General features: G+C 49.1%; 1 protein-coding gene across 1 annotated transcript in view; it reads left to right on the top strand.

The window, feature by feature from the left end:
• The first annotated feature begins 10,922 nt into the window (after positions 1–10,922).
• The window catches only part of PAWR (pro-apoptotic WT1 regulator), an 81,607-nt gene continuing 79,018 nt past the window's right edge, over positions 10,923–13,511 (top strand). The window contains exons 1-2 of the mRNA XM_040554014.1: positions 10,923–11,048; positions 11,236–11,889. Coding sequence (XP_040409948.1) covers positions 11,398–11,889 — 492 coding nt within the window. The 5' untranslated portion in view covers positions 10,923–11,048; positions 11,236–11,397. The remainder of the gene's footprint in view (positions 11,049–11,235; positions 11,890–13,511) is intronic.

Raw genomic sequence — 13,511 nt, 5'->3', positions numbered from 1 at the left:
GTCTGTCTGCCGGGAGTAGAGGAGACAATTTGCTGAAGTTTTTCAGAAGTTGTTACTCTACATGATTATGTACACATCGTTAACATTTAGCTATGGTGATTCAGCTTCCTCGGGTTCTTAGGTTGAAGCCACTAATAACAAGGGAAAAAAATGTTGGTGACTGGAGGTATTTGCTTTACATGTGTTTTGAGTGCAAGAGCAGCAGTTGAGGTCTGTTAGACAGTAACAGCAAGTACCCTGCTCCAGTGACAGTGCTCTGCCTCAGCATAGACTTAAAGAATATACCAGTCCCAAGGGTGACTGCAGATTCTCATATGAAAGACAGAATTAATAACCCTCCCCCCCCCAAAAAAAAAAGATTCAAAAACCCACAATGAATTGCTGACGCTTTAAAGGGAGAGCTGCTGCCACACCGATGAAGTCATCAGCTATTCTTACTTTTGTCAGCACCTCCCTGGTCTGTATTACTGATTAGATAGCAAAAGTATGTAGCCTTTAGAGAAAGGAGGAACTGTTCGTTTTTTCGTCTGAAAACATCACCTGTTGGATGTCTAATGTTTCTGATCTGGCCCAGGGATAATGATGGCAGGGACAAAAGCCCTGCATTCCAACCGTAATTATTTCACCCTTCTTGGTTGGGTTCTACCCATCTGTTTCGCAAGCCTATTAAAGCTTAGCAGAAGTAGTTAGCCAGGACAGCACAATTCATCTTCCAGTGTGGTCCTTCCAGCATTTATAACAAAGGGGAAAAAACAGCAAGAAAAAAAAGGGGGGGAGAAGAACCCTTGGTACCGTCTTTGGGAGCTCCACCTGTTGCACTACACGGCGTCCTTTGAGCGGGCAGACGGACTGGGCAGAATGGCCCCTTGAGCAAACTGTACAGCGAGAAGCAGTTGCAGACCTCGCTGGCCTCGAGCTGGAGTATCTCTGGACCCCAGAGACCCTGGCACTGCGGGTGGCTATGCCAGCCCCAGCCCTCCCCTACCAAAGAGGAGTGGGAAGCCAGCCCCGTTGCCTGTGTTAGTGTCTACATCACGTACCCTTGTTTTCAGGCTGCATCTCGGCCTCAAGAAAGGACAGGCCTGACTCGGAGTCGCTACGTTGCAGCTAAAATCAAGCTGCTGCTTTCAGGGGGGCTCACCCAGCCCCGCGCCCTGAGGCTTCCAAGGGAAAGGAGCACAGCATCATCCTGCCAGCTGGCACTGAATACATGTCTAGGGAAAAGGTACACAAAATACACGTGTGGGAACACAGTGTACTCACTGCCCAGACAGAAGATTTAACGGAAAAGTGAAATTGTTTAAAAAAATAATAAAAAAATCCACATTTGCACAAACTGCTCTTATCACAAGCACGGTTCTCCAGCTGTCATCAGCTCACCCCTCAGGTTTTTATGGCAAGCAGCAGGATACGAAGTCTTTCCTCCCACCAAATCTGCAGCCACCGGTGCTGCTTCATGCCCGCTAACTCAGCCCCAGCTATCCCTTCTTTCAGCTGCCGTGTCAGCCCGCTTTTGCCGCTTGTTTCTCCCCCCGCACCGACAAGGAGCGATCCGCTCCCGTTTAAAATCCCCGGGCGGGGCCGTGCCGGGCCGTGCCGGCAGCCAGCAGGCGGCACCCGGGGGCCGCGGCAGCCGGGCCCCGCTGCCCTGTCAGGGGCGCCCCGGGCCCGGCCCAGGCCCTCGGGCACCCGGCAGGCCTTTGGCAGTGGGGTTTCCGGGGCTGCCCGCTCTTGTTCCTTGGGGGCAGCGCCCCGAGGTCCTTCTGCCTCTGTGCGAGCCGAGCCAGAGCTGGGCTGAGGCAGGGAGCGGGGCGAGGAGCAGAAAACTCGAGTTAATTGAGGTGTGAAGTGAGGCTGAGCACAGCAAGGCCTCCGTGCACGCACCTCGTACCAAAAAACTGTGAACGGTGCGGAGAGCTCTCGGCCTGCCTACTGGGCTGAAACTGACCCCTCGGGACAGGCTGATGAGCCTGGACGAAAGGATTTGGCTGGCATGGCCCTGCTGGAGCCTCTTGACATCGGTATCGGCATTGGCACTGGCATCGGTACTGGCACCGGTGCCCTGCACTGTGCCAGCTGCCCTGTGGCCTGGGAGCCAGCACATGCAAAGCACCTCAGGAAGGCTCAGCTGGAGCCCAGTGAGGAGGGGGGGAAGGAAAATTTAAAAAAAGGAAAAGAAATCCTCCGTATCAGGCATTGGCAAGCCTGCGTTTTATAGCAGTACTGAACTTGGCTGAAATGCCAAATGCAGATTAACTCCTTGCCCAACCCCACTGCAGTGTGACCACCATGCAAGTGTGTTGCTTACAGGCTTTGCTTTGTAACCACAGCACTGTGTACACTGCAATATCTCTCGTCTCCTTTTCCTCTGCCTCAGTCAGTCTCTCCTCCCTGATCATTGTTTTGCAAACACGTATACTATACCACAAGCACTGCTCACTTTCCTTTTAACGTTATTCTCCAGTCTCCTCCACCTTTTCTCCTCAGCCCTGCATTGGCAGGGTTCTGCCCCTATTTCCAAGCCACCATTTATACCTGTTCTTTATGCAGGAGAGAGCTTTGAGCTACATTCTCTGTAGTTCAGGGTGATAGCCACAATAACCGAAAGATCCAAGAAGCCACTGCCCTAGAGACCTTAAGCACTCTGATTTTCCACAGTTTCTGGGGAGTGGCACTCAGCATTGCTACACGCAGACATCCCGTGTAAGAACTCCCTTCATGTTTCACTAACAAGTCCCTACAAGCTTACCGACATGCCACAGCTTCTGGAGAAAACTGACTCCATCTTCTGCTCATCTCGGCTGTCAGCCTCCTCAGCCGCTCCTGCACGCCACCCAGATCTCCGGGACCCTCCCGGGGCATTCAGCTCCCAGCACTCCTCAGTCAGTTCTTCTTGTAGTCACTGCCAATTTCTGCCCCGCTAGGCTGTCCCCACCCTTCTGCTTGGTCCTTGCATTTTCTACTCATTTGCTGCTTCCCTGTTGTTTCACTCACTCCTCAGAGCTGACCATGGGTTACTTCTCTTGCTGATAGTTCCACCGTGGTATCTTCCATCAACTTCTCTGCTGACTACAACTTCTGCAGCCTCAACACTTGGTGTCCTCTCCCTCCACCCCTGCTACCTGCCGCCCCTTCCCCCTTTTCTTGCACCTCCTTATCCCGAGCCTCTCACAAGCACACATCCCTAATGGTTTCAGAGATGCCATTAATCTTTCCTGACCACAGGATCTTTTTCCCCTGATAATCTAATCTTTACTCAGGAGGAATGAGGAATGCCTCTACCAAGCCATTTAGTTCCCACCTACTCCAGTTTCTCTCTGACCCAAGGGAGTGCTTCTACCATAAACCAAGCACCATACAAGTCACCTGTTCCTGTTTAATCCAGTTACTGCCCTCCTCAGGAATCAGCACTATTTTTCATAGGCTTTGTTCCTATTCTTCTCTGTCATACCTCTAAACAGATTCAGGTTGAAAGCAGTTAAAAGTCTTACACTTTTTCCATTGAAATGTGGCTGCTTTGGGGAAAATTTACAAATAGCACTGGCTGTGGACTTGCTTGCGGGTAGTACAAAGTATGCAGCTTGTCTTCTTCCAAGTAATTTTTTAACTTAAAACTTCTTTTCAATACATATTTGAAACTTGCTTAAACACCTTAGCAATTTTCACCTTGAAATAGCGAAGAATGTATATTATGAGCAAAACTCAAAATTCAATTTTAAGCATTGCCCACGCTGGTTTATATAAAATGGTTACAATATAGGCACATAGGTTTTGTTGTTCAGCCCCAACCTTTCATGCTAGATGTGTATAGCACAGACAGGTATCACTGAAAGAAGTTTATGCATAAAGTACCATCATAATTTTAACAATAGAAAGTAAATTTCATTTTTATCTTGTTTGAGCTGTTCTCTCCCTTTTTATTTCGTTTGCTTTCTTAGCAAGACTGTGAACTCTTTCCACCGCTCTCCCTCCTCTGCTTACACTCACTGATATGTCACAGCCATTGATTGATTGCTGTTTGTGTTTGTTTTGGACACTTCCAGATGATTGCTACTAATAACCAGTACTGAATTCCTGAAATATCTCCCTGATTCCTTCTACAAGGCAACTTCTTTATGGTCCGTCATATGAAGAACCCTGGGTCCTAGAAATACTGTGGCGCAAGAGAAAAGTAATTGCCAAACAAAGAGCTAGCTCAAGCAAAGCACTGTAAAAAGCTGTCACACTAAATTCTGCATGCACCCCAGTGAAGGCCCAGTTTCCCAGTGGGCCCTCTGAGGTCGGTCAGTCCATCCTAACTGCATGCCTCGGGGGGACACAGCTCTGAGCCCCCCCGCACGCCTGGTGCTGGGAGCCCTGCCCTGCACTGGGCGGATTGGGAGGAAGCTGTGGAACAGGTTTGCCAGAGGGACGCGGGACAGTCGGGAGACCTACTTCATTTTTACTGGCTTTGCCTTGGTCCTTCAAAGAATCAAAACAATTCATAAGAGCTAGAGGGTTGTTTATCGAAAAAAAGGAAAAAGAAAAATCCCCGAAGGGTTATAAAGTGTAACTAGCAGACAAAGACAGACAGCAGCCCAGTTACCACTGGATTTGGTTTCTAATTATTCATTTGCAAGCTTACATCTGGAGAAACAGAAAAACAGGAACTGAATTGTCTTTGGCAGGGACCAGAATCTGTTGACCAATGCTTTAAACCTACCCTGAGCATCAGCTGTATAGAGGCAAGTCTGTTCACAGCTTGCTGTCTTTAAGAGGAGGGAACGGGCTCTGCTGGTGCCGATAGTCCTTCAGTGCTGGTAAAAGCTTCTTGGTGTACAAAGAGTTTTACATTAAGCACTAACGGAGGTCATCAGATGTTGACATCCAGTCTGGAAACGTATCAAACATAACACAAAAAGCAACAAAGGTGGCGTTATTCAGATAACTTAAGGTTATCTTAACTGTAATGTAAACCTGTGATATTATTTTGGTCATACGGCTAAGTAAGCCAGCACTGAATTGCCAGGGTGACAGATATTATCTGAGGTGGCACAACAGCTTTGTGACCAGGCGGCCCCTCTGTACGGGTGGCAGCCCAGCTGGCTCCCTGAGCAGTGCGGAGCACAACGTGCACAGGCACACGCTGCAGAAAGCATCTAAGGGTAGCTCATGTCCAGAAGACTGCATGGTCCCTCTCTCCTGCGGGGAACTGCAAGGACACCAGAGCACCTCTGTTCGTTCCAGGAAGTGCAAGTGTAGAGGCTGGACTAATAAGCCAGCACGCAGCCAAACCCAATGCCTCCCTGATATTTTTGCTATGAGGGAGCACGGGCACTCTGGGGGACCATTTTGGTTTGACAGACTCAGTGCTGCTCAGGTATGTGTAGATCATCGAATCATTAGGGTTGGAAAAGACCTCCAAGATCATCAGGTCCAACCATCACCCTACTACCAATGTCACCCACTAAACCATGTCCCTAAGCACCAAGATGGTACATGCTCAGATGACACCTTAGAACATTCTTCCCAACCTAAGTCACTTCACGTTCATCTACGCTGAATTCCATGTACTGCTTTGTCACCGCCCCTCAGCTTGGCAATTTGTGATTTTTCACTTTATCAAATTGTGTTGTTTCTTTTCAATACTTTAATTTTGATGGATCCTCCATAACGAAGCGTTCTGTGAGAACCTCCCTAGGTTCCTTCACAGGGAACATGGAAGTGGAGCCAGAATGGAAAGACTGTCTCCTCTATGTGCTTCTTTTGTATCGTGCTCTTATCCTATGTTCTGGCCCTACTGGTTCACCGTCAGGGTATTGGAGTTTTTCCATGCCTTTTGCAAACTGGTCCTCAGGCATATTGGTAGCCTGCCTAAGAGCATTCACCCTTTTCTCCCTTCTCCCCCAGACACTGTAAGATTTGTCAGCTTTGGTTTTCCTCCGCCTTCTTATACCTCACCGTGTAACATTCTGAATCCACGTCTGTTTTCCATCCCACTCCTCAGCAAGTTGCTCTAGGGCATACGCACTCAGTTCACCGTTCAGATCTGGCCCTAGAGAGTACCTATTTCGACAGTGAAAAAGAGGTAGAGTGGTTGCTCAATAAACTATTTCAAAGCTATGCTGACTGAACTTCATCACAAATAGTGAGGGGCAGCAAGATAAACAGAGCCATAGGTCTTTTTTCCTGTAAGGCAGGAAAAGCATACAGTGCAGAATGCGAGAAGCAGCGACTGTGAACTGTGGCAGAAAATGTTCTTATCAAGCCTTTGAAGTCATCTCTACCGTCGTTCCTATCCAACAACTGCAAACTGGAGACAGATGGCAATCTCTACATGAGTTTCTCATACTGTAAGATGAAATACTTCGAAAATCAAGTAAACTTCCTTCTGTAAATTTTTATTTTTCTTTCCACACTGCACGCCTCCATCAGTTCAATGAATGAACTTTGCTCCAAGAGATGATAGTACATGGTTTGAAGAAACTATTTCATTATTTATGGTCAAATGATAGCAGAGTTCAAGAATGGTAAAGCCACATACAGAAACCAGACTAGAAGGTATGGCCCCTAGGACTGATCCTGAATGCTAACAGCTGCTGATAAATCCAGCTATTTTACAAAGCTTTGTTATAATTGAATGCAAGATTTCAAATCAGGACCTAGCACTTAAAAAAAAACCACGTTTTAAACATCCAATTCAGTAACACAGCAAATAGTATACAGTTGATATTTCAGTGAAAGAGGGAATGCCAGATTTGTATGAGTTTCCAGACAAAAACCAGAACAAAGTAATACAGCTAAACCATTGACCACAGGGACTAGAACATCACTAACTGTCAGAACCTTACAGAGGAAAACCTTGCCAGAAGTTTAGCACTGCGGCAGTAAGCTCCAGTGAGGGGAAAAAAAAAAGAAGAATAATTTAATTAAAAGCTGGAAGAAAAGTTTAGGAAATAGAAATCCATGCTGATAGGCTAAGCCTCTCAGCTTTAGACAGTGTGTACAGCTCAGAAGTAGCAGAAAGTTGTATTACATTGCAAGGGATAGCATTTTATCCACATTTAGACAAAAATGCAAAACCAACCAAGACCCAGTGATAAGAGAAGTTGGTAGGTAAGTTGAGAATAACCAAAGGTTAAGAGAGAATTTGAAAAGCAAACAGTACGGACGTAAACAGAAATAAAGCCTCTCTCTACATACCTAAAAAAGAAAATTTTTAGAGACAAAATATGCAATCACTTTGCTGTCCTGAAGCCAAATGGGAAGCATCTCCATGTTATCCTTCACAGCTTTGCTTCTTCACTGGGATCCACCACAAATGAATCCTCTGAAGTAGGGGGAAGAGGCCAGCGGTCAAGGCTCCGGAGCACCACCGAAGTTTTTAAACAATTTTGACTGTCTCTGACAGAGATACAATCTTCTGTTAGAGATATAACTGGGAATAGCAAGAGAGTGCAAGGAGGGAGACACGTACTTGCAAAGTGTACTTCGCCATATCTTGCCCTAGGGACATGGTCTGTGGCAGCGTGAGCGACCTGAGGCAGGAAAGCAGGCATTGGCACCAGATAGCAGGGCATTGGCTGGGAAAGCATTAGCAAGAAAAGGTTAAAAGAAGAGTCAAGATGGACAGCAGTGCTATGTCATAGGATCATTTTACTTTTACATGAAGATTTGACATTAGAAATTTCATGCAGCATAGGTGGGGTTTTTACAGAAAGATAGAGAGGAGTTACAGTAAGTCATTTAATGGGAAAGGTTTAAAGAGAAGGCTTTTGAAATTCTATGGATAAAAAAAGAAGCATGTATTTCTGAGAAGAGATAGCAATAAGATTTCACTGAAATAGATAGGCTATCTGGGGTACAAAGTGGTGTGGGTGAGGATTATCCAGCAGGTGAAATGCAAAGCAGCAGAGAGGGGAGGTTTAACAGGACTGTGCTGGAGAGAGCTGAATAAAATTTGCAAGAGTGATGGAGCAGGCAGAGCAAGCAGGGGACTGACAAAGTTTGTGCTGGGAGAAGCAGTATGAAGACTGTTGGCTGAGTGGGCTTCAGAGGGAGGAGAGGAGGGCACACCAGGTAGGCGCAGTGAGCGGCAGCTTTGGGGATGCTCAGGTAAGACAGATGTGGCTGGGGTAAAGTTGGGAATGGAAGGAAAAGTGTGTTTTCAGAAGACAGGCAGGGAAATGCAGCAGTCTCCACAAAAATTTCAGGGAGAGCTTCCAAAGATGCTAAAGAAGGAGAGAATGTTTCTGTGGAGAGCATATGGGCATCAGCCGGTACAACAAACGCTAACCAGGAGCCTGGGGACAACAGGCAAACAGACATTGGCCAGGAGTTTGGATGTTGTCTTTAATTTGCTCAGTTGGTAATACATTAAGGCATTCTCTATTTTATTTTCCAGCCCTTGAAAAATGCTACTTCATAAAAGATTATGACTCAGATAAGTTTGTACGCAGAACCTTAATAAGGTTGGATAATCGGTTGGATCTCTAGCAGAAGTCACAAAAATCTGAAACAACTTGCAACCTTATAAAAAGGAACCAGCTTTAACGTGCCCAATCCCACAAGGCACTTAATTTCCTCAAGATTTTAGGAATAAATGCCTTTTTTTTTTTTTTTTTTTTAATTCTAAATTGAAAAGACAAAGTGTTTGGTTTTTGCCTGGCAAAGGAGATCAAGATCATCCTACCAAATCCTAGTGGTAATTTTACCTCTAGTGGAAAATCTCATTCCATAATAATGAATATACAAAAAACAATATTTTAAGGCTTAGGGACCCTTGTCATTATGCCAGCTTAAAATGTAGCTAATAAAATGAATTGTATTCCTAGGCCTTAAGTATATCCTCGAGATTTTTTTTTTGTAAGAAAAAAGAAATGTGCTGTTTGCAACCTACTCAGCTGTTCTCAGTTGTGGCTGAGGAAAACACGCAGTGTGATACTTAAACTATTTGGGACTTTATCCCTGAAAGCTCTCCAGCACAGACAATCTCATTGAGATGCAAACGTCTGACAGTCAGCATTTTTGTATTGGGCACTCAAAGCCCAACCTCACTCACCACAACATAACTCCTGTTAATATATAACAGACCGTAAGGAACTCAAAGCCTTTTTGGCACTGAAAAAAACACAACAACAACAAAAAAGGCAATGTTTTTCTATAGAAGATAGAAGCAATAAATCTAACAGCAATGGCAGATGCAGCTAAAGCCCAGCTGCAGCACTCAACCCACAGGAGAGGTGGGCAGGTAAGATGCTGCCCAAGCCTCGCAGGAAGACCTGGGTGACGGGGAGCTAAGGGAACCCTCAAACTGAAATACACCACTCTGTTTCTCCATATGCACAACGTATTACAAATAATGACTTTGTTACATGATTTTTACACATTTTTAGCCAGATGGGCTGCTCATGGGGGGCAATGGCAAGGAGCGAAATGCTGGTGTTGTTACAGCTACATGATTCTCTCAAGGACAGCTCTTCATCATGTAAGAGGAAGAGTCTGTAAGAGGAAGAGTCTGACAGAATGGGAAAAGTACTTTGCAGGCAAGAATTCACACTAAGGATCCTTTTTCTAAACTGTGTTTTCTAAAATACAGCTCAATAGCTTTCTAACAAAACTCTCTAGATGAATGTGAAGGCAAGAATGTTTTTTTTGAGGCAAGAGCTAGTTGAGTCAAGATTAAGTCAACGCTTCATTAAATGCTTGATCTGCAAATAGAAATATAATCAACTTCAATAATTTTTTACTGCTGAGCATTAAGGAGTAGAGCTAGCATAGACCTGTATTTTCAACATCTACTGTTCTGCCTATTAACAGCTTTTCAGCATAACACGGAACCATTAACCTGTTTTGTTTTGGGCTTTACTGTTAGCCTGAAAGATGAGAGGTTTCGTCTGTGCTGGGGATGCAGGTATCTGAACTTCTATCTATACAGACACATAAACTCCTTCAAAACCAACTGCCTCCCCACGAAAAGCCCTAAGCCCAAACCAGAGCAGAAATCAGATACGAGCTAAGTGAAATGTCCAAGTAAATGAATGATCACCAGCTGGGCATCGACGGTTGGTGGGGTGAGGCACAGGAGGTTCCCTCTGAACACCAGGCAGCACGTCTTTTCTGTGTGGGTGACGGAGCAGTGGCACAGGCTGTCCAGAGAGGCTGTGGGGTCTCCTCCTTGGAGATCTTCAAAAGCCACCTGGATGTGGCCCTGGGCAGTCTGCCCTGGGTGGCCCTGCTTGGGCAGGGCTTGGGCCTGGTGGGCTCCAGAGGGCCCTGCCAGCCTCAGCCACTCAGGGAGTGAGTGAGTGTGTGTGTGAGATTCCCCGAGGCATTGCCCACCACTGCAGTGCTGCAAAGCTTGAGCAGGAACGGGGATGAAGAAGCCTGCTATGTGCGCTGTAGGGCACAGGCAGCCTCCCGCAGACATTTGGGACCCCATTTTGCCAGGAATTTTTAACCTGTATCTATAGCATCTGCACCGTTTCTGAAAAAAAAATAAATAAAACAAAACCGTTTCAGAAGTTTACACTCTAAACTCGTAAGGACTTTCATTAACCACACGGCCGGGCTCAGCATTACACCTCAAAGTCAGAAAAAAAGCGATGAGCAACCGCGAGACGTGCTGCCGGCTGGGCACGGCCGGGCTGCCCGGGCTGCCTGTGCCTCTGCACCTTGCTCCGGACCTGCGGGGAGGGAGGGAAGCGCCAGCCCCGTCCTTCACTCCCCGGTGCGCGAGGCAGGACGAAGCGCACGCACGGCGACAGCGGCGACTTCCAGGCACAGCCCGGACCGAGCGTCCCGCGGGCGGCTCCCGGGCGGCTTTTACAGCCCCGGCCCGACGGCCGCGGCCCCGGGGGAGCCCCGCGCAGGTGCCGGCGCCCCTCCGGTGCCGTGCCTGCAGCTCCCGGCCCTGCCCTGCCCGGGCTTTGGCCGAGGGGAGGGGAAGGGGGAGCCGGGGCCGCGCCTTCCGGGCCGGCGGGAGGCGGTGCCGCTCACCTGGGGCCGGCAGCGAGCGAGGCACCGAGCGAGGCACGGAGCCGCGGCCCCGCCGGGCGGCAGGGAGGGAGGTGAGCGCCGGGCGGCTCCGCTCCCGGCAGCCAGGGAGGGAGGCAGGGAGGGCGTCGGGGCCGGCGGAGGGCGAGGGGGGCCCGGGGGGGGCCCGGGGGGAGCCGCCCCCCGGCGGCCGGGGCGGGAGGCAGGGCGAGGACGGGCTGGCAGCGGGACGCCTGACGGCCCCCCTTTTGTTCCCCGCAGGGTGTTCGCCGTCCGCCGAGCCTCCCTCCCCGCCCCCGTCTCGCCCGCCCCGCCGGGCCCCTCTCGTCGGCGGGCGGCGGCAGAGCCGCCTCGGGGCGGGCGGCGGCGGAGGTGCAGCCGGGGCGCTGCCGCCACCACCACCGAGCCGACCCCGCCGGGAACATGGCGACCGGCGGCTACCGGGGCGCCGGGGGCAGCACCACGGACTTTCTGGAGGAGTGGAAAGCCAAGCGGGAGAAGATGCGGGCCAAGCAGGCGCCGCCGCCACCGGGGGCGGCCGCCGTGAGCGAGCCCAGACCCACGGGGGTCGCCGCCCCGGCCGAGCCCGGCGGCGGCAGCTGCCTGCCCCCCGCCGCCCCGCCGGACCGCCCGGCGCCCCCCGCCGGCGGGGCCCTCAACTGCCTGGGCCTGGGCCGGGCCGCCCCCGCCAAGGAGCCGCCGCCGCCGCCGCCGCCGGGCCTCGCCGGGGGCCGGGGCGCTGAGCCCGCCGCCGCCTCCACCGCCGTGCCGGGCTCCCCCGAGGGCGAGGAGAAGCCGGCGGGCAAGGGCAAGGGCTCGGGGCCCAGCGCCAGGAAGGGGAAGGGGCAGATCGAGAAGAGGAAGCTGCGGGAGAAGCGCAGGTCGACAGGTGTGGTGAACATCCCGGCCGCCGAGGTGAGCGCGGGGCCCGCCGAGTACACGCGGCCGGCCCCCATCCCCTCCCCTCAGCCCTGATCCCTGCCCTGCATTTCTTCCTTAAGCCACTGCTAGGGCCGCTGGAAGTCCGAAGGGAGACGTGTGCCCTCTAACAGCGCCGTCAGAGCGAAGGAAAGCGGGTTTGTGGGCGCTGAATAGATGTTCAGGTGTAAACAGCGCTCGGTTTGGAGCCCGAAAGAATTTCCTGCGCTGGAAAAAATGTGGTGGTTGAAAGAGCATTTTTTTTCTTGAAGGCAGAGGAAGATATTTTTATCAGCCAACACCACTGTCCTCTGTGGTTTGCTACTAGTATAAAAATCTGGCATTGATTTATAATACTCCTAGAGGAATTCAGAAGAATGATAACTAAGTCTTTAGCTTTTTTTTTTTTTTTTTTTTCAGTTAATAAGAAAAGCCACAGGAAACTTTAAACAAAGCTGTGTTTTACTCTCCAATTTTGCATTAATGCTGATTATCTATCTCTCCGTAGAAAGCATTTCTATTATCTGTTCTTCTGTTATAGATGGCTAAAATGGCAATAAAAAGTTCTCTTTCTAGAGCAGCAGGAGGAGAAGGAATCCTGTTTGCCATACCTGCAGTCATTATTTCTTTTTGATACCATAAACTCGTTCAGAGCAGACACTTTCACACAGGATGGTATCAGAAGGCAGGGAATACCTTTTAGGAGCTGTACAGGTCTTTTAGAATTGCATTTTTTAGGGGCTGGCCCTGCACTTGATCAGACTCTTTACTTGAACAGTCTCTACCTTGAGATGAAATGTTTTGGTGTGGGTCTTGAATATTACTGGTTTGGAAAGTAAGGGGCACAAGTGAGTTCTTTAATCCTCTGGGTTTAGAGCCTGCACCCCTCCTGGACTACCTTTGGTTGGTTTTGTATGTTCCCCCCTCACTCTGCCCCCATGCTCCTGTATGAACTCTTAAAAAATGCTGTGCCTTTATTTCCCCAGCTAAGGTGGTGCCAGTTCAGTTAATACTGGCTTTGTACATTGCAGCAAGTGTTCATCGTAAAACATCTTATTTGAGGGGCCTCTGCCGTACCCCCCTACCCACAGTCTTCTGCCATCCCCCCTCGAGGCTGGTGTTCTGCTTCTTTGAACTGGTTTTCTGAACTTGTGTATTTGTGGCTTTTGGTGGTGTGGTTTGAGGTTTGCTGGTGGTTGGATTTCTTGTTTGTTTGTTGTTTTTTTTTTTTGCTTTGTTTTAAATATTGCTCAAAATATTCTTTGCTTTCCAGGAACACACACTCCTTGCTCAGCAACTGTTAGGTTCTTCTGTGTCAATTTGCAAGTGTAACCTGCTGCATTGCTAAGGGTGGTTTATTTATTACGGTTGAGGTATTTAGGCGTTGAGAAGCAAGCTCTCACCCATTCACATCCTGTTGAGGGCCTGCTCATTTTGCTGAGTGTCACCATGTGCTGGCATTTCTTGCAACCCTCTCATCTTTGTACTGCTTCCTTCTGAAAGTAGCAATTAGCATCACCTTACCTTTCTAAGGTCAGATTTTAATAAATGCAGATACCTGTTGTACGAGGTGTTTCTGGGGAGACTTGTTGTAAAGTGTTGCATTCTGGCTGGCATGT

Source organism: Cygnus olor, chromosome 1, assembly GCF_009769625.2.
Source record: "Cygnus olor isolate bCygOlo1 chromosome 1, bCygOlo1.pri.v2, whole genome shotgun sequence".
Taxonomy (NCBI): domain Eukaryota; kingdom Metazoa; phylum Chordata; class Aves; order Anseriformes; family Anatidae; genus Cygnus; species Cygnus olor.
The sequence above is the reverse complement of the archived record's forward strand: the minus strand, read 5'-3'. Positions and strand labels throughout refer to the sequence as shown.